This window comes from Diadema antillarum, unplaced genomic scaffold (genome assembly GCF_040938485.1).
Source record: "Diadema antillarum isolate AM-2024a unplaced genomic scaffold, OU_Dant_1.0 seq00000113_RagTag, whole genome shotgun sequence".
Lineage (NCBI taxonomy): Eukaryota > Metazoa > Echinodermata > Echinoidea > Diadematoida > Diadematidae > Diadema > Diadema antillarum.
In genome coordinates, this window is record NW_027271197.1 from 371,446 (window position 1) to 391,137 (window position 19,692).

The window sequence follows — 19,692 nt, forward strand, 5'->3', positions numbered from 1 at the left end:
ATACATTGATTTTGATCAGTAAGCTGAACAGTGGAACAACAGTTTGAACCAATCATATTCAAGTAGGATTATGTTCACCGTTTAGCGTTTGCTGATATTCAATTCCATTTGGATTTGGAGCTAGAGTCTCCCGAATTCTTTAGTTGAACAGTTCATTTTATTTTTAGCAATATAATCAATTACATTATGCACAGTGCACGTGAAAGCAAATAATTTTAAAATAAGTAGGCCTAATCAGTAAAAAAGGAGGAACATTATACTTTAGAAGGGGACAGACAGTTATAATTCTTGGCTTGCGAAGTATGCGATGCTAGATGAGGTGAAAGACTGCTTTTCCTTATTATATCAAACGAGAGCATTTTTAGTTCCTTGCCCATGCCCTAATGCTTTCTTCACTTACATGAAAAAAAAGTGAAGAAGATTAGCACTTAAGTCTCCTACGCTGTGCTCGTAGCTTGGTATGCAGCCTATAAAGTACGTAGCATCATGTTTTATAAGCTTTGTCGTATAGTATGGGTATGATGTTTGATTACATATTTGCTTTATTTCTGTCTATTTGCTTGCCCGTTACGTGTGTTCGTGATTATTCGCGTTTGTGCTGAGGTGGGGGGGGGGGGGGGGGGGGTTGCGTGTCCCAAGTCATTCGCTTTTCAGTCTCTTTTAACAATAACAACGGTTGTGTGTGTTTTTTTTCCATACGGGGCATGCGTTATTCTGTAGTCCTGTTGCAAGTCCCCTTAATGCCTAAAGAAACTTTGTATGCAAGGCAGCCCACCTTTGTTAACAAAAAAAGGCATGACTGATGATGATTAAACTAAGGGTTTTTTAAATTTCTATGAGTATAATACCATCAACAATACACGTCTACAAAGAATTTTTTTTTTTGTTTTTTTGTTTAGGCAGGCTGACCTCTAGAGAGTTTTTACAACAGAGAACGCCGGACATATCCACGGGTTGGATCAAATAACTATGAGACTTTCACAGCTCAACAAACACAACAAGGTTAAAGCATAACAAATGTACACAATTGGTAGTTGAGAAGGGAGGACATCGTTTTACCTGCAAGGCATTACGAAAAGCCGATCACTGTTTTGTGACACACTACTGCAGTAACGAGCATTTGCTCTTGCACACATGTCCGCATCGCGATCACAAGGGGCAAACGGAGATGAACGGTGGTGTGACAGAGCTCCTCGCCCCAAAAAGTGTGATAACTTTTAGAGTTGCACTTTGTGTAGTATTCTCTGGGAGGTATAGTTCAACCAGGAAGCCAGAACTTTTTACAGCTCCATGGTTCCACGCATTGATCACGCAAGACAATCATGATTAGGATGTTTATGAATCATGGTTATAATCTATTATGGATTTAAGTGCATAATAAACCAATCAAACGCGTGAGTGAAGAAGCTTTTTTTTTTTTTTTTTTTTTTTTTGGAAAATGGAACGTGCCAACATCGAGCTACGACTGGCGTCTCCACGGGGCGATCATTCCCGTTGGGATTACATTGATAACCCTGACTTTCTCGAATCACAACGTAGCTGATGATCGCAAGCTTTTTACCTAGGAGTTACAGGGTGAGCTTGCTTGTACCAGGGAGCTTGTACCACCTCCCTGCTTGTACAAGACTAGCTGCGGGTCGGAAGTAGTGATCGACCGGTAGGCGGTGAAGGGGAAGGGTGAAGTCGGAACGTCTTTCTCCTCTGATTGAAAGCGTCCGCTGATCATGGCGCGTTACCAACCAGTGAAAGCCGAGGAGACTCAGCCGCCAACCAGGGAGGTGGAAAGAGACCTCCGAACAACCAGGGAGGTGGAAAGAGACCTCCTTGCATCAACCCAGAGTTCTCAGCAGGGAGAAAGGACTGGTTATTGGGTAAATGTGTCTCATGTTTATGTGCTTTCCACTAAATGGGCGTTCGATATGCAATGCGAATGCTGGCTGATCTGTGCTTATTTGTAATAATACACCCTCAACATCACTTTAATGTGACCAAATGAATATGTAGCCCTAAATACGTTGTCATAGTCCATTACATTTTCATAATGATTTTTTTTTTTTACTTGTCTTCAGAGTTCTTTAATACTCTCAAAAAAACTTTCCGAATCAAGATTATGTCAATGACATCATTACTTTGTCAATCGCTGTAAACGTAAAGTAGGCCCTACTGTAATATCTCGCAAAAGGCACAGGAATGCACTTTTCCAGCTTCATTGCCCTATTTCTAGAGTGAGCATAGCTTGCATGATTCCATGGCTTACTACTCTTTATTTTGCCACATATTAAGTGAATAATCACTGTGTTATGACTCAATACCAGTCAACACGCATTTGCGTGGGGGCTGACAACTCAGTGAAGGAATTCCTCTGAAGGAATGGCAGAAGTCCCACAGAATGTCATTTTCTTGGCCGCATACGGGGACTGCGAAGTACCTGCATGGGAGTTGCCTGCGAGGTGCTGCCGCTAAGGGCCTCCTACTGGCGTTCTGCGTGGACCTCTGCGGGCAATCCCCGCGACTCACCCGGAAAAAGTTTTGGTCATGCTCGAAATTGGCTGCGGGTAAATCGGACTTGCGTGCAAACCTCCGGGCAGCTACGGGCGAGATACGCGATAGGTACTGTCAGATGCGGAACAACTGCTGGGAGGTCCGGGTGCCAAAATTTTTTCCCCGCAAGTCAACCCGCAAGGCTTCCCCAGACACGGTGTGACAAGACCTTGAGCATGCTCAAAACTCGTTCCGGGTGAGTCGCGGGGGTTTGCCCGCAGAGGTACACGCAGAACACCAGCAGGAGGCCCTTAGCGGCAGCACCTCGCAGGCAGCGACTCCCACGCAGGTACTTCGCAGTCCCCGTATGTCGCTCGTAGCTGAAAATAGATCGGCTTTAAAGCTCTCACGCAGGTCACACGGAATACACGCAAGTTACAGGTAAATAGCACGCATCTAGCGGTAAGACGCAAATACAGAACTTGCCAACATCCTTGTTCGCCCGCAGAAAATTCTCCTGCGTACTGGAAAATCCCTACTCGCAACAAGCCCGCATAGCTTACCCGGAAAGGTGTGACAGGGCCTTTTAATAGGCACATGACGTGATGGGTTAAAGGGTGTGTACAGTTCTGGTCGAGGTGTAGATTTAGCTTGTAGCATATTACGAGATACTCAGAAATCACTCTATGATATGTCAAAGAGCATGCAGTTCTAAGGGGTATCAAAAGTTTATTCAATGAAAATCGGTTTTGAAATGGCTGAGATATCCAAAAACAAGGTGAAACAAAGAGATTCTAATAAAGTTGGGACATGTCGCCTTTTATCATTAGCACTTTTTGGGATATCTCAGACATTTGAAAACCAATTTTCATCAAATAAACGTTGAATCCTTCTTAAAATTACATGCTCTTTCATATTTCAAAAGAGGCTTTTCATTATCTCACTTAGGAATGTTCAAAACATGAATCCCTACCTCAACAAGTACTGTACTGTCCCTTTAAGGTCATGCATCAATAGCCACTCTCTTGCACCGCGCTATTGTGTCAGTGTACAGCATACAGATTGGACATCAACGAGAATTTTACTGATAATGTACAGGTCAGATCCTTCCCTCAAAGCTGTTGAGAAGATAGAGTACAGATGCATAAGATGATTAGGTGAGGTCATAATTATTGTGAGTTCAACAACCATAAACACATTGACTCCGAGTATTATTCTGACTACACTTTTTTCTCCAATTTGTACCAAGGAGGTGTAAAGGAACAGTGAAGATGTTAAAGGTAGTAATGTATCTTGCACCACATGATATATTCATTTCCAAGAATGACGATTATTAGTGAAGTTATAAGTATGGAATGGAATAGATTAGAATTGAGACGCGAACTGCAAGAACTTGTCAAGGAACTCTGTTAAAGTGTTAAAGATCACGAATATCAATATTATTTGTTGTAATTCCAATTTTGTTATAAACAAACATCGTTATTAACAGCACACAGTTCAACTGGACGGGTTAGAGTGTCTTTAGCGTCTTCGTTCACCTAATATTGCAGACGACAATTTATCCACGATGTAAAAACAAACAAACAAAACAAAACAAAGCCTAGGTCCTACATGTGTTACAGGGATGTTGTCATCATCATTGTGTTGTAAACGTGAAAGATGAAATCATTATAAGAATAGACGAGAGACGTCAAACTATGACGCGGTCCTGTCAGCTATATAGATTATGTTAAATCATATTTGTGGATATCGTTACAATGTTCTAGGTATAAAACGGAAATGTAGGATCCGTATATGAATGAGGGCGATGGAAGTGAAGTTAGTTAAATGATTTTTAGATGTGTTTAGAATATTGGACGACTCTCTCTGAAGTTCGTTGTCACGTAGGTGATAAACTACTGCTTTCCAGGCCGGTAAACAGCGTACCCTATAAGCAAACGTTAGGCAAGCTTCGCCGAGTTCATATAATTATTGAACTGTTGTGAACGATGCACGTAACTTGTAATAGATTATTGGTAATTAGTAAACTGGTGTTTTATGACGTTATGTAGGTTGTGCAGGACTGGTAATGCTCCCTATTCATTATGTTTTGGGTAAAGAGTTGAGATTTGAAACATAATTACGAGTATTTGATATCATCAGAAATATTCATGGAAAATGACCCACATTGATTTAGACAGAAAATGATGGCTGTATCACACAATCTTTGGATAATGTAGGCCTATTATTCTCATTTTCAGATATGAGAAGCAGTTGTCAGCGGCTCCAATTAAAGGATCGCTCAGGGAACCGTTTCCTTCTCATTGATATACCATCATGTTTAAACACCAGGCAGTCAAACCTGTGTGTAGTATTGCCAATACGCATCCATGCTGGGTTTTTGGAACACATTATTACTATTATCATTATTGTTATTTTAATGGGGTGGGGGCATTAAATGTGAGCTGCGGAGTACACATCAATCCATCATAGACATTACAGAGCTGATGAGGCTGTTTGAATGGACAAAGTCCAATTTTGTATATATATGATTTGTCAGACCAGGATTATTTTAGTGGCTATCTAGCATGGCTTTCGTTGGGGGGATTTAATCGCTCATGTTTATATCTACCATAATATTATGCTTTGTGTGGTATTACTCCCACGGACTCAATTGCACTGAAAAGTGGCTGTGTTTGATGAGCTCTGTGGATAACGGGATCATGCAAAAAACTGTACATAGGCCTACAGAATGGCATCAACGAGAACCACAACTCACAGTCAACAACAAGGAGTGTGAATTTCAACCGCACGTGACAGCTGTTAATAAAGAGACACGGAAAATAAAACATCACCTCATATGTGTGTAAAAAAGCATCCACCATGATATTTATGTACCCTAAGTACATAGTGTTATCTATTTCTGTGTCAACAAAATCCAGTATACAAATTCCGTGATAGTACACAATGTTATCTATTTCTGTGCCAACAAAATCCAGTATACAAATTCCGTGATAGTACACAATGTTATCTATTTCTGTGCCAACAAAATCCAGTATACAAATTACGTGATAGTACATAATGTTATTTATTTCTGTGCCAACAAAATCCAGTATACAAATTCCGTGATAGTACATAATGTTATCTATTTCCGTGTCAACAAAATCCAGTATGCAAATCAGCAATTGACAGCGTAAAGAAGAAAATTCTCGCAGGACAGAAGAATGATCCTAGTGAGAATTTCCCCCGTATTTATTTGCCCTTCTATTTTCCTCCACACGAGGCAATTGTTTCTCACCAGCGATTTTGAATTGATGTGCCAGTTAATTGGTCACGCACTTATACATCAGAAGAATTGCCAAGTTATGTCCTTATCTTTGTTCCGTTAAAATAATACCAAGATGTTTAATTGCTCGTACCTACATTTTGCTTTGTAAGCTTATCCGTCCTCTATACTATTCATCTATCAATTTGTTACTACGTTTACTTCAGTTAGTTTGTTTTATTTCTCCGCTTGTACAAATGAAATCATGACAAAATCAGCAATTTTCAAATCAAAATATAAACAAGAGTAGTCAAAGAAAAACGATATAATTGCGTGTATGATAAACGTACATACTGTATTATTTCATCGTATCTTAAGGTCTACAGGTGGAGGAGACCGTTATAGATATTATGCAATTCGCTTGACTTGGATAAAGACCTCTTATAGGCGATATGGCATCTTGCAATTCTCCCTTATTCTTTAAAGGGACATTCCAGACGATTTTCATAATTTCACATCATGTAGTACATGAACCGACAACTCCCTGTATTGATTTGTGGAATTTATTGTGGTTCTTGAGCAGAGAAACAATACTTTGAAAAACTTTAAACAAATCACACTGAACAAGGATGATGACATAGAAGGTTCACATATTTCAGAAATGATAGCAGTGTAATTCCATAACAATACCGCTTGCTTGCGAGTTCACCTGTCTATAATCTATGCATGCCTTCTTCTTTTGTTCTGCTTCCTTGAGCCCCAACTCATGCATTCGTATGGTGACTCTGCCATGTCATCATCCTTGTTCATTGCAATTTGTTCTATTTTTTGAAAATATTCCTACTCTTCATCCCAATTATCACAAATTCTGAAACTCTGTCCTCAGTATAACTAATTCATAGTTGTACAAATGTAAAAATCTGAGAATCACCCGGAGGTCTCCTTTAACTGAAGGAACAAAACACGTAGGCCCTACAGATAAACAATTTGAACTCCGGGTATATTTCCAATGTCATTTGGCCGAGGAGGACAACACAAGGGGAATATAACAAGACAGAAACGAATCTATAAAGGGACAAAGAACGGGATACCTGAATAAGGAAAAGTTGAGAGAAGAGAAGCTATAGTATGCAGTGTTATATGACATTGGAGATATGTATATATGAAGAGCTTTATCGCAAAACGAGCTAATACCTTTTTGTTAGATGAGATCTTTGTGATTAAAGCTGCTAAAAGCAGAGAAAATAAAACGAAAATCCGAGATGTTTTTAATCATAACTTCTGAAATATTCCTTGGCATATTGCAAGTGAGGTAGTACTGGTTTCGTTTTGCTCTATCTGATGATGGACTTATTTTGAAATGTTTGAAAATGGCGCTTAGCTCATTTTGCAATATAACTCTTCATATTGTGTGTCTGTGTTTTTTTTTTTCTTTTGTTCGCGCAAATTGAAGATCCTGTCATCAATACTTCCGAGTGTTTGTCTCTGTCTCCCACTGGAGACCGCGGACACTTCAGAGTTCACGCATCAGTATACACGACAGCGAGCTATGACGTCACAATGTATCGTCTAGGTGGGCTGACATCGAGCTAGATAGCGAACTCGTGTGGCGTCGTATTTCACGGAGTTGTTGAATGTCGTATTTCATTTTGGCATGTCGTATATTCAGCTTTACCGGGCCAGCACGAAAGAGAACCCCAGAGACCTCTCTCGCAAAGCTTTACTCTCCTCTGTATTACAAGTATTATTTTTTTTCCTCTTTACAGGGTTAGACGTTCACAGCGATATCCAGGTTGTTTTCTTTTGATGGCTGTTGCGTGATCTCATGAGTTAATAGGCCGGTTTTCGAACGCAGCCAAATTCCACTACTTCTCGCGCACAGGTTCCAGCATGAAGATAGGAATAGATGTTTATCATAATTGTCGCGGTTCATAGGTCGGTTTACTCATGTATCCAATTTTATGAACATGACTATACTGTGTCTTCAGGGGGACCTTTAACGAATTCTTCAGCACCCCTTGCGCCACAACATTTTCACTATCTTGAATTTGTTTAGCCAATATGCATTGGATTTCGCTGTGATAAATGTCTGGCAACACCCTGGCAAGCATTATGAATGTCTTAATCGACAGATCTTGTGAGGGTCTGCATAAAGTTCGAATATGTTTTGAATTTTGATTTTGTATGAAGCCCTTTTTGTGGCTAGTGTTCAATGTTATGAAAGTACTATAGGCCAATGGCCAATACGCTATTTGGCAATGTGTCTTCTCGATCGCGGCAGACCGACAAGTTATTATTATTGCCTTTTTTTTCTGAGGGTCAAACTGAATTTGAACAGTCAGCCATGACCTGTCCTTCTATAGGCTAAATATATTTCATCTAATGAAAGAGAAATGTGTGAGAGAGAAAAAAAAAGTTAGAGAGATGGGGGCAAAGTGGGGGCAAAAAATGTAACAAGTTTGATTGCTCACCGGCCTGTTACGATTGATCTAGCTCTCGATTTATTGAGCGTAACTCAGCGAATCTCGGTCGTAAGTCCGAAGATACTTACGATTGATTTAAAGCACAGATTTAATAGCACATCGAGCTTAACATTATTTTTAATCACATGACATCAATCATCCAATCAATCTTGATGAAACAGGCCTTTATGGATATCTGACGTGGTTAGTGATAAGGCGGCTGATGCGATGAATGGAATAAAAATCTCAAAAATAGAATGGTAGCTCTGAGGTTTCGTCAAACTCAGACTTGAAAATAAAATGAGAACTTCGTAGAATTTCAAATTTTCACCGTTTTCTCAAAACGGTATAGTAGCAGCATGCCACAGGACAAGGTAATTGTGTCATGGTCCCGGAAGTCTCCAAGTAATCTCTACGCATATATTATCTTCCCTAGATTTCTTTGTTTGTTGACATGAATTAAGTAGCGAAGCAGAAACTATTACATGTAGTATGAAAGTTGTGAGTCTATGACGTCATCACTCCAGTTATTTTCATAATATGGTTGCCACCAATACTGTTCTATATTCAATGACAATATTGTACGATACCAATATACCTTTTCCCTGCTTGTACAAATCGTCATGGTTATTTTATAACAATGTTGAGAATTTGGATGTGGATATAAATGAAATGAAAGAATATGAAATGAATAGGCCTAGGCGTGACTGAACAATTTCCCAACTTTCTTAATTCAGGTCCGACTGTGATCAAACTTTCACCATCATATTCGTCTGAGTTAACTATCTTTTACCGTTGAATGTCACCTTCACCTTGGTGCATTATTCCACTCCAAGCGAAAACAATCAGTATTGGCTCGAATATCCCTGTACAGACTAAATTACTGACTTATACGGCTGTATTCATAATATTTTACTAGTAGGCCTACATTCTCCAGGAAGTTACATCCTGTAAAAGTTGTCTTTCACCAGACGTATTTTATAAGTTGTTAACGAAGTGACGAATGCTCAGTATCATAAGAATATTATTTCAGTTGCTTTCCCCTCCAACATCACATTTCACGATAGAGGCACAGTGCGATTGTCGTAACTTTTGCCCGCTTGACCCCAAGTTTTAAAGGGGTTCATCTCGAATCAGGCGGAAATGTAGTGTATACGATTCCGGACTGTGTTGTTTTTCTGTAGTTAGTGGTATAGCGATCTTGTGTGAATGCTGGTTCTTATAGCACGGGAAGATTGGTTCCGTCTGTTGATGTGCAAATTATGGTAAATCGATGGGCGTTGTTCTTGAGTAAAACTATGGGATTTAATCTGCCGAGGAGGTCATGTTTTTGCCAAGGGTTTATTTGTTTGTCTGTCTTCTTGGTATAAAATTCAATGTCTGTAAAGGAATATAATATTCCAAAAGTTATGAATAAATTTTGATGAAATTCATAGGATCGGTCTAATGCGACTATTTTTAAAGGAACAGGTGATTATCATTCATTTATTACTATCATTTCTTTTTTTAAGGATGAGTAAACAGTTTTTGCGAATAGTGATGCTATTAGCGGATGTTTGCGCTCCCAGAGTACTGCTAGTTTCTCAATTTTCTCTTCGAAAGTCAGATGGCAATGATAATATTATGATGTTAATGATAAACATAAACAAAATAATACTACTACTAATAACAATAACAATAATAGTATTATTATCATTAGTATTGTCATTATTATTATTATTGTTATTGTAATATTGATAATAATAAGAATAATGATATTATTAAATAATAATAACTATAATTATTATTATTATTTTTATTATTAGTAGTAGTAACATAAGATATGAAAGTATAATAATGATTAAAATGCTATTGCTGCTACTACCGCTACTACTACTACTACTACTACTACTACTTACTACTATACTTCTACTTCTGCTACTACTAGATGATGCAATGCAGTAAAAAAAGTTGACTATGATATAGTCATCTCTCTGCTTCTTTTTCCACACAGCGCAATCTCTCGTTATGGCTCGTGATATCCACTGCCACTGTATGTACTGGTTCGTCAATGGAATTCGGATACAACATCGGCGTCATTGCAGGACCTTCCGTAGTGAGTATGAATAAACAGGAGAAGAATGCGGGTGGAATAAAACCGCTTGTCGACAATTAGTATGGTAAAACACAATGAAAGATGATATGTGACCCTGAATCATGAAACCAATTACAAGTAGCATCGTAAGATTATTCGATAGGTGAGGTCAAAATCTGAAAGAGGATATTCTCAGCTTAAACATCGCAGATAAATTGTTAAGATTGGATTTTCCCTAACCCATCAAAATAAATAATACATGTAGAACGTAAACGCTTACAAATCTTCCTCTTTTAAAGGCCGTTTTAAAAACATAATTTATGTATATATATATATATATATGTATATATGTATATATATATATATATATATATATATATATATATTCAAAGACGCTGAGTCACCGTGTATTGTTTGGAACAAAAAGGAGATAAGACTAAAAAGACAACGATTGCGAACATGCTATTCAAGTAAGACTTGGTAGATTCATGAACAGCATTCAATTCATGATCATGCTTCAGTATCCCTGCAGCTAACTAATACCGCTTTTAAAATATTTTGTTTTCTATGTGCACTAAACTTGTACACATCTATAATGGGAAGAATAATGAGGAAACTAACCTGAGACAATCACCACGTGGGACTGCGAGACTGTTGAAAGCAGTACTGTATGAAATCTTACGCCTTTTTTTAATTACTTGTAAATTTAGATGTCATGTATAGAGTCATGTATAGGGGTGACTCAGTCGGAAAACAGGACTAACAGCAAAATAATAATAAGAAAAGTTGACCCCCCAAAAAATCAATTTATTAGGCCTACTGGAAAATCAAGACAGGCGACTAATCGGACGTATTGTGATGTGAGATTACGTGATAAAACTAGGGTAAATTTCAATGAAAGGAGAGTAAAAGTCAGTTTTGTATATGTTAATAATTTATTGTAAGGAAAATGTAACGCAAGTTTTTATTTGAATATGTGTCTCAACTTTTTATCTACGTGATTTATTCTATCAAAGAGTACCAAATTGTGTAGGTCCAGTGATATCTTTTCTTTTTGGATTCGATTCTGAAATTTATTTCAAATTGCGTTAGTTTCTATCGGAATTTAGAAAAGAATAAATCTTTCATAACGCTAATATAACTAAAAAATGCTTCGGTTTTTTTTTTGTTGCAATTATGATCACAATTTTTTAAAGATCATAATTATGAATACATTATAATTATATCACCGTAAGACAATGGCGTTTATTTTTGTGATACCTGTATCACCAAACGCAAGCTTTGCGCATGTTGTTTTATTGAATGTTCATGTGCGTGTGTAGATACCAAAATGTGATGCTGTTTGTTGCAGTTCATCAAAGAGTTCTTCAACCGCACTTACTACGAACGATCGGGGGAATTACTATCCGACGACTCCATCACGTGGATATGGGCGGCAGCTGTCTCCATCTATTGTGTAGGGGGCGCCCTTGGTGCTCTGGTCGGTGGGTACTGGGCGGATAAATTCGGAAGGTAGGTCACTGGTGGCTTGTTGTTATAATTATCCATCGATATGTTGAAAATACTGGAGGAGGAGTGTTAACAGATTGCAGATCAACAGAGAGTGCAGTGGATGGATGGGAAGAAGCATTTAAGGATGAAACGAAAGATAGGAAAGACATGGACAGAGAGAGAGAGAGAGAGAGAAGGAAACAACAAAAAAGTGTTCTTGTCTTTGGTACATGTTTTTGATCTTTATATCATTTTTTTTGAAGAAACATTCTTGGTTGCCGTGTCATAAGGTATTATTTACCATTTGCAGATGAAGCAAAAAACAGCTTTATAGTGCTTCAAAATAGTTACAAAATGTGGGTTAGGGATGAAAACAACCAAAGTAAAAATCAGAATCAGTAGAGTCAATGTCAAGTATTGTTAATTTATGAAATGTGAACAATAGTTATAATAAAAACACTTCTAGACTAAACCGTCTGCAGTTATGGTTTGTTAAGAAAAATTGTGATAGCTCCGTATATTTTAGGCTTTATTGCGAAACTTTTATTAATGATAGGATGTTCAGTGATACAACTAGTATCACTCATGTGATATATATATTTTTTTAATCACTGCTCCTAACGGAAAGCAGAACCTTTAAATCAGTTACGGATTTCTACATTCTTGTGTTGTTTTTTCCCGTCTAAAAGGAATGGTGGACTGTTGTATAATAACTTCATATCCGTGGTGGCAGCTGTGTTGATGGGCTGCTGCGATGTTGCAAATTCACCAGAAATGCTCATTATTGGTCGATTCGTCATAGGATTCAGTGTGGGTAAGAATACAACTATGTATTCAGTCTCCTCATTTGATACATGAAAAGATATATAAAGTATACATTAGATATATTGAGCTTTAATTTGCTGAACGTTTCGACTACTTCAAGGACTGTTCTACTGGTAGTGGGATTTTGGGGAAATATGACTGTTAGAGGCATTTTTTAGTAAAAGTTGGGAACCGGTCTATTTTGTATAATTCAAGTACGCTGAATCCAAAAATTCCGGTTCCCAAGCGGAATTTTGAGTCTAAGAGCATCTAATTTGCATAAACAAAATGGCCGCCAATTCATTGCTTTTTAAGGTGTTTCGATGATCTAATTTTCATAACATCTCCCTAGACATGCAATAATAGTAGTAATTTCAAAAATTAAGGTGCAAAGACAATATCTAGGTCATCATTTGTTCATAACTTTCACTTATATGTGCAAATTAAGAAGCGAAATATGCAAATTAGGCGTTGCCGCTGATACAGTAATTACCGCATATATATGCACATGTATAGTACGGTACCTACGTGTTCACTTCTGTTTTTAATCATTTTAACAAGTTACCGGGCAAACAAAAAGTACTTTGTGTCGCCGGAGTCGAATCAAAATCAATCAATTCAAAAGAATTCAATCAATTCAAGAATTGAATTACACTTATGCAAATATCTATTCAAATTGGTACTCAAGAGGATACATAACTGGCAGGATTCTAGATTCTACAACGCATTGCTGCAATATATGGATCTGAATCATAATTCTGAAGATAGTTGTCATTGTATCAAGACCGGTTCACGATTCCTAGTGCGCTAAAGAGATACAAGAACCAACCTTATGTATTAAAACAAAACATGCATCTCAAATATAATAATTTATGCAAATATTTTTCCATTTTCTCAACATATTTTCCCCTAAAACAAAGTTTTGCTATTAAAATGTACCTTGGCGTAGTGAAAAATATAGATATGCTATCGGTCAAACAAAGTGTTCATGGTTTCATCTGAGTCCGAGGAAAATCGAGTGTTGGAATCAACCAATTCAGAATTTTAAAAAAAAATGAATAAAAATATTTGTAATAACGTATGCAAATTGGTACGCAAGAGACTTTACTACGACAGGCTTCGAGATTCTACAGCGCATTGCCGCGATATATGAATCCGAATCATTATAGTTATAATATCAAGACGTAAGTTGATGATTCTTTTGTGTTAAAGGAGATACAAGAAAAAAACACAGTTATTAGAAATACCCCAATGATCTAATTTGCATATAGATTATACAAATTTTCTATGGATATATTCCCTAAAACAAAGTCTTGCTATCAAAATGTACCTTGGCGTACTAAAATACAGCTAAGATATCGGGCAAACACGTTGCACATAATGATGTCGTCAGAGTCCGAAGTAAATCAAGTACTGGAATCAATCAAGAAAGGAGAATTGAATAATACTAAAATGAAATATGTTTGCAAATTGATATTCAAGAGGCCGTATATAGACCAGGCAGGTTTCGAGATTCTACAACGCACTGCCGCAATATATGAATATGTTTCATAACAGTTATAACAATATCAAGACCTGTTAATGATTCCTGGTGTGATTAAGAGATGCAAAAATTAACTGCAACTAGTAAACAACACACATCTATTATCTCATTTGCATGATAAATTATGCAAATATTCACCCATTTTCTTTATGCATATTCACCACCAAAACAAGGTCTTGCCGTCAAAGCTATCGAACAATCACATCACTATACATTACTCTATGGATTAGTGCAAGGTCGCTTTTTCCACCCTGTACTTTGTCGTTTTCATTGGATAGATTGGTTTATGATTATTTTCGATCTGTTGAATTTAAAATCAAGTGGCAACTTTCATAAATCTCGTCATAATTTATGGGTTTCCCAGAGATAGATTTAAAAAAAACCTATCTCTTCACCCACTCTGCAGGCTCAAGCAAAAAAAAAAAAAAAAAAAAAAAAAAATTGTAAAAAAAAATCCTAGTATCTCGGACAGTGTCGGAAACAGAAACGTAGGATGAACTTTGTAATTCTAGTCATCAACACCTTTATATTTTGGCTGAAAAGAAACATAATCTGAGTCAAAAAGTCTATTTCTCAATCGAGCTAAATTGATCTGCATTCATGCAAGATTTGCATCATCACATTGTTGCTAACATGCACACACTGCTGTACATCGTAGGCCTAATTTGTGACATTTGCATCGAAATGTTCTGCAATGCTTTCGCATGCACATGAAATCACCTCAAGGCAAATTTGCAGGATTGGAGCTAGATATATCAGTTGTACAGGCTGTAGATCAGATCAAAACGTTCCCATCCAATATCTACTGGTGAAGAAAGATCAGGTCTGGCACAGTGAGCAGGATTTTCTTCCTTTTTAATTTTTTTTTAAGATACTGGAGTATTGTCGTTGGACTGCTTTTCGAGCGTCCAGTATACTTTTGTCGGTAAAATGGCGGAACATATTTTGTGCCAAACGAGCTTGTGTGATGCATCTTTTGAATCGAATATAAGTTTATTCTTATAAAGACGACTGATAACAACCATGTTCTTGGAACCCTTTAGTTTTTTTTTTCTCGTACAAGCAGCATCCTTGATGATTGTGAGTCATTGTGAGTGCTACTGTCAGTATCAGTCTGGCAGAAAAAGCACAACTCCAGTATCTATACGGAAGAAGGCCTCTTTAAGGTAGCTATCGGATAGATGTTATCTCTCAAGGGATCAAAAGTAACTTCATGTTCGTAAGGTAATGGAAAACCCAGGTCCTCCATGAAAAGATCCATATCCTAATTCTTGGGCAGAAATTCAAGTGACAATGTGGATATTCAAAAACTATACTTGATAAACCATATAATGAGAGGAAAAATGGCGTCCATTTACGTCTGATATGAAGTGGAATCATCTGTATGTCACATGGTTTCTAATGAGTATTCATTATTCCTTATTTCTTACAATCTAATGGCCCTTAAAGCTATAGAGGCCTGTTTGCTAAGAATGTAATTTCTATGATCTGATATCAGAAGTCAGACAGACAAGGGAGCGTGGCGTCGTCCAGTTAAGAATAAATTGAAATGCATTATACCTGGTGGTTATCACTGGCGGCATGTTATCCAAGTATACTGAAAACAAAAACAAAAAGGAACAGGAAGGTGTAAACCCCTTATTTCGCAGATTGCACTGGCCGATGCAATTTCAGAGTTCGAACTGTCTTGGAAGTTGACTAAGTTACATTCTTATAACAGATGTAGAAGGATATAATATAGGTGGATGTGTGCCACATGTCTTTTTTTTCCATTTCTTCTCCCTCACTGTTATTCTAACATCGTTATTAAAGTTTATCATGATAAGGCGCGGTCAGAGTGGTAAAAGATCGCAAAGTTTAAGATCGCGACGTCTTCATGATCTTTTGTTGTCCGGTCACACTGGCAAGAGATCGAGAAGTTTGGAGAGGACAGCATTATAAGATGAAATATCCCTAGTTGTAGTGGGAAGTTTCGCGGAAAGTTTGCAGTCACACGCACTTGAAAAACTTCAAGATCTTAAAGACTGCGATCTGAAACTTTTCGATATTTTGCCAATTTGGCCGCGCCTTTTGAGATCTTGGAGATCGCGATTTTAAACTTCTTGATCTTTTGCCAGTGTGTGATCGCGGCTATTCTACAAACTTAACTTTCCAATGGATCCTTCTCCAGTCTTATATATCTAACGGACTTGCAACATAATTTTGTTTATTCATTGGGGCATCAGTAATGTTTGTTGTGACATTAAAGGTATTTTTCGTCGACTTGAAAAAAAAACCACTTCATAAGACAAAATAGAATAAAACCACCTATCCATTTCAACCTATAGACGAATGTTTGCTATATATAATCATATGTAATCTTATATTATCATATATATATATATATATATATATATATATATATATGATTACCACGCTCTGGTTAACTGGGAAATAGAATTTCCGTGCTATATATAGATTTGCATATTGGAACAATACAATAATGGATGTTGCATATGAATAAAATGGCATTCGATGACATTCCCCCCATAAAGAGTTGAGTCATGATCCGTGTAGAGAGAGTTTTCATCAACTCGTTTTGCGATTATCGATGTAATAAAAATATTTTGCATGATATTAACAATTTTATGGCAATATTGCAGCTATTTTGTATGTATTATGCAAATTAGATTTTAATGTTCATTCGCTTGAAAAAGACCCGTTTTTGTTTTGTTTTGTGTTTTGTTTTGTTTTTGTTTTTTTAGCCCTAGCGCAATCATTTTTGGTTAAGAATCGGGTTCCTAACTTGAATTCTTTAAAAAAATCAAAAAAGGACCATTTTAAAGGATTTGAAAAATAAAATTTTACCAGGGTATATAGATTATTGAATGAACTGCATGCGCATAAAACTCATGAAGCCTGCATATAATTTGCATACAGATACAATATATGTATTTGCATTTATTTTGATACCACTGAGAAGGGATTCAGATTTCATCTAACCCTCCAAACTTTCAAGTGTATATGATATTCTTAACTTCCCTCTCAAGAGAAAAAAATATAAAAAATCTTCCAGTGTTAATATATATTTATCTGCATATTTCAGTACTAATTTACATAATTATGAAAGAAATATATTATCTAACACCTGAGAAACGTTTATATCTCAAGTTGCTAATTCCATTCTATGTACATAGATTTCAAATCACTTTTTTCCAGCTCGTTTACAAAAAAAAAAAAAAAATCTAGAAAATGCGTGTCTGGAATTCACAATTTCTGTGGCTGGGCAGCCATTTTGTTTATGCAAATTAGATGGTCAAGATCGGTGAATTTTGCTTGGGAACCGGAGTTTTCCTAACCCTAAAAACCTTAAAGTTTACATCTTTAGTGTTTAACTTGCCTCTCAAGAAAAACATTGTAACAATTACTCTTCCAGTGTTAATATATATTTATCTGCATATGTCAGTACTAATTTGCATAATTATGAATAGAATATACTATTTCCCATCTGAGAAACGTTTATCCCTCAAATTGCTACTTCTATTATATGTACATAATATCAAATCACTTTTTTTTTCCAGCTCGTTTGCAAAGAATTTCTAGAAAATCCGTGTCCGAAACTGAATAACTGACAATTTCTGTGACTGGGCAGCCATTTTGTTTATGCAAATTAGATGGTCAAGATCGGTGAATTTCGCTTGGAAACCGGAGTTTTCCTGACCCTCAAAACCTTAAAGTCTACATATTTAGTATTTAATTTGCCTCTCAAGAAATAAAAAATGTCAAAATTACTCTTCCAGTGTTAATGTATATATATATATATATATCTGCATATTTCAGTCCTAATTTGCATAATTATGAATAAAATATACTTTTTGCCACCTGAGAAACGTTTATCCCTTATAAATTGGTAATTCTATTCTCTGTACAAACATTTCAAATCACTTTTTCCAGCTTGTTTGCAAAGAATTGCTAGAAAATGCGTATCTGAAACTGATAATTTCTGTAGCTTGGCAGCCATTTTGTTTAAGCAAATTAGATGGTCAAGATCGATGAATTTCGCTTGGGAACCGGATTTTTCGGATTCAGCATACTCAAATTAGGTAAAAGAGACCGGTTCCCAACTTTTACTCAAAAATGCCTCTAACACCATTTTAGAGAGCCCTTTTTCAGAAATCCCACTAGACTACTGACTGGCATTTACTGGAGAACTCGCCATCAAGTGGAAAAAAATATTTCCTGTTTAATCAGTGTAATGAATATCAAGTGGAGGACATCATACACTTTTCGTGTTGTAACCCCGGTCGCAATTTGTATGCATGTTGATGCGTGTATTACAATATTCAAAACATCGATTTCTTTCCTTTTAGATTGATGACGATACTCCTACAAAAGTTCATGTTTTGAATTCGCCAATTGTCTGGAATTAAATACCATGTTTTCTACCTATTCAAATTATTATAACGATTGTTTCTCGTTATTTGCTCACGTCATACATGCAATGAAAAAAAAAGAACAAGCAAGCAAACAATCAACAAGTTGATGTCATCCAATGTTCTTACGCCAGGATTTACATCACTCATCTTGCCTCAGGTATATCAATCACAATAGTGCCGATGTATCTTGCCGAGATCGCGCCCGTAACTCTCCGGGGTGCCATCTCTGTCTCACACCAGCTTTTGATCACCGTGGGCATTCTTCTAGGTCTGGTAAGATATTTATGGGGCGCCAGGTGTCGCAAAATGACTGTATTTCGTCAAGATACGTTACGAAATGTTCATCGAATTGGTTATGAAATGACTGTTTTTGTCACGAATGATTAAGTACGAAGTGTTCGTGTCATTAGGAAATACATTGTATTGTCATTTTCGTTGACGAAAATTTAATTTCGTTACGAAATGAATTTACTTCGTTAGAAAATGACTATATTTCGGAACGAAATGAACATTTTGTCGGAACGAAAGATACCAATGCAACACTTGGCACCCCATAGATGTTCGCGGCCGAAATTCCGCCTTGTTTGAGCAGGTTATAAAAAAAAAACCAACAAACGAATTAAAATGATTGCACATTAAATTATGATATCAAACTTACATTTCCTATTTGAACCTTACGTCGTCATTAGGTAGTGTAAACCCAGCAGAGGCTCTATTAACTCCAGCAAATATCACCATGTCAATGCAGTAAGTTAAAAATCATTATTTTGTAGCCTGAGAAATACAAATGTACATCGCATTACTTAAGACAATAGCAAAGTTGACTTCTGCAACATTATCATGCCATCTCATAAGTGTCCCCATTAGTGATGTGTCGATTTATTTCATTACGGGGTCGTGGTTCACGAATGTTTGTTTGCTTGTTTGTTTGTGCGTGTGTGCGCGCGCGTTTCTGTTTATGTTTGTTATCGCTAGCAGATTGGGGATTGTTTCAGACAGTGCGAAGAATTTTTCATTCTGTTTTTCTTTCTCTTTCTCGTTATTGAAATCTTTGTCTTCGATTTTCGTCGTCGTCGTCTTCTAATTCGTGTTCGTCTTTATGTTTCCTGTCCAACCAGATTGTGTCTTATTGTCTATGGTTGTAATGAATAGAAATAATATAATATGTCGACATCCCT

General features: G+C 36.8%; 1 protein-coding gene across 1 annotated transcript; it reads left to right on the forward strand.

The window, feature by feature from the left end:
- Positions 1-1,509: 1,509 nt before the first annotated feature.
- LOC139727052 (solute carrier family 2, facilitated glucose transporter member 5-like) lies at positions 1,510-11,777 on the forward strand. The gene is made up of 3 exons (XM_071638033.1): positions 1,510-1,871; positions 10,181-10,282; positions 11,613-11,777. The coding sequence occupies exons 1-3, from the start codon at positions 1,725-1,727 to the stop codon at positions 11,775-11,777; spliced, it is 414 nt and encodes a 137-aa protein (XP_071494134.1). The 5' UTR covers positions 1,510-1,724.
- Positions 11,778-19,692: the final 7,915 nt, after the last annotated feature.

Bases quoted from the DNA above. Each gene is read 5' to 3' on its own strand.
- LOC139727052 (XM_071638033.1), top strand. From the start codon at position 1,725: ATGGCGCGTTACCAACCAGTGAAAGCCGAGGAGACTCAGCCGCCAACC. The intron at 1,872-10,180 runs GTAAATGTGTCT...TTTTCCACACAG, and splicing joins GAGAAAGGACTGGTTATTGG to CGCAATCTCTCGTTATGGCT. The intron at 10,283-11,612 runs GTGAGTATGAAT...TGTTTGTTGCAG, and splicing joins TCATTGCAGGACCTTCCGTA to TTCATCAAAGAGTTCTTCAA.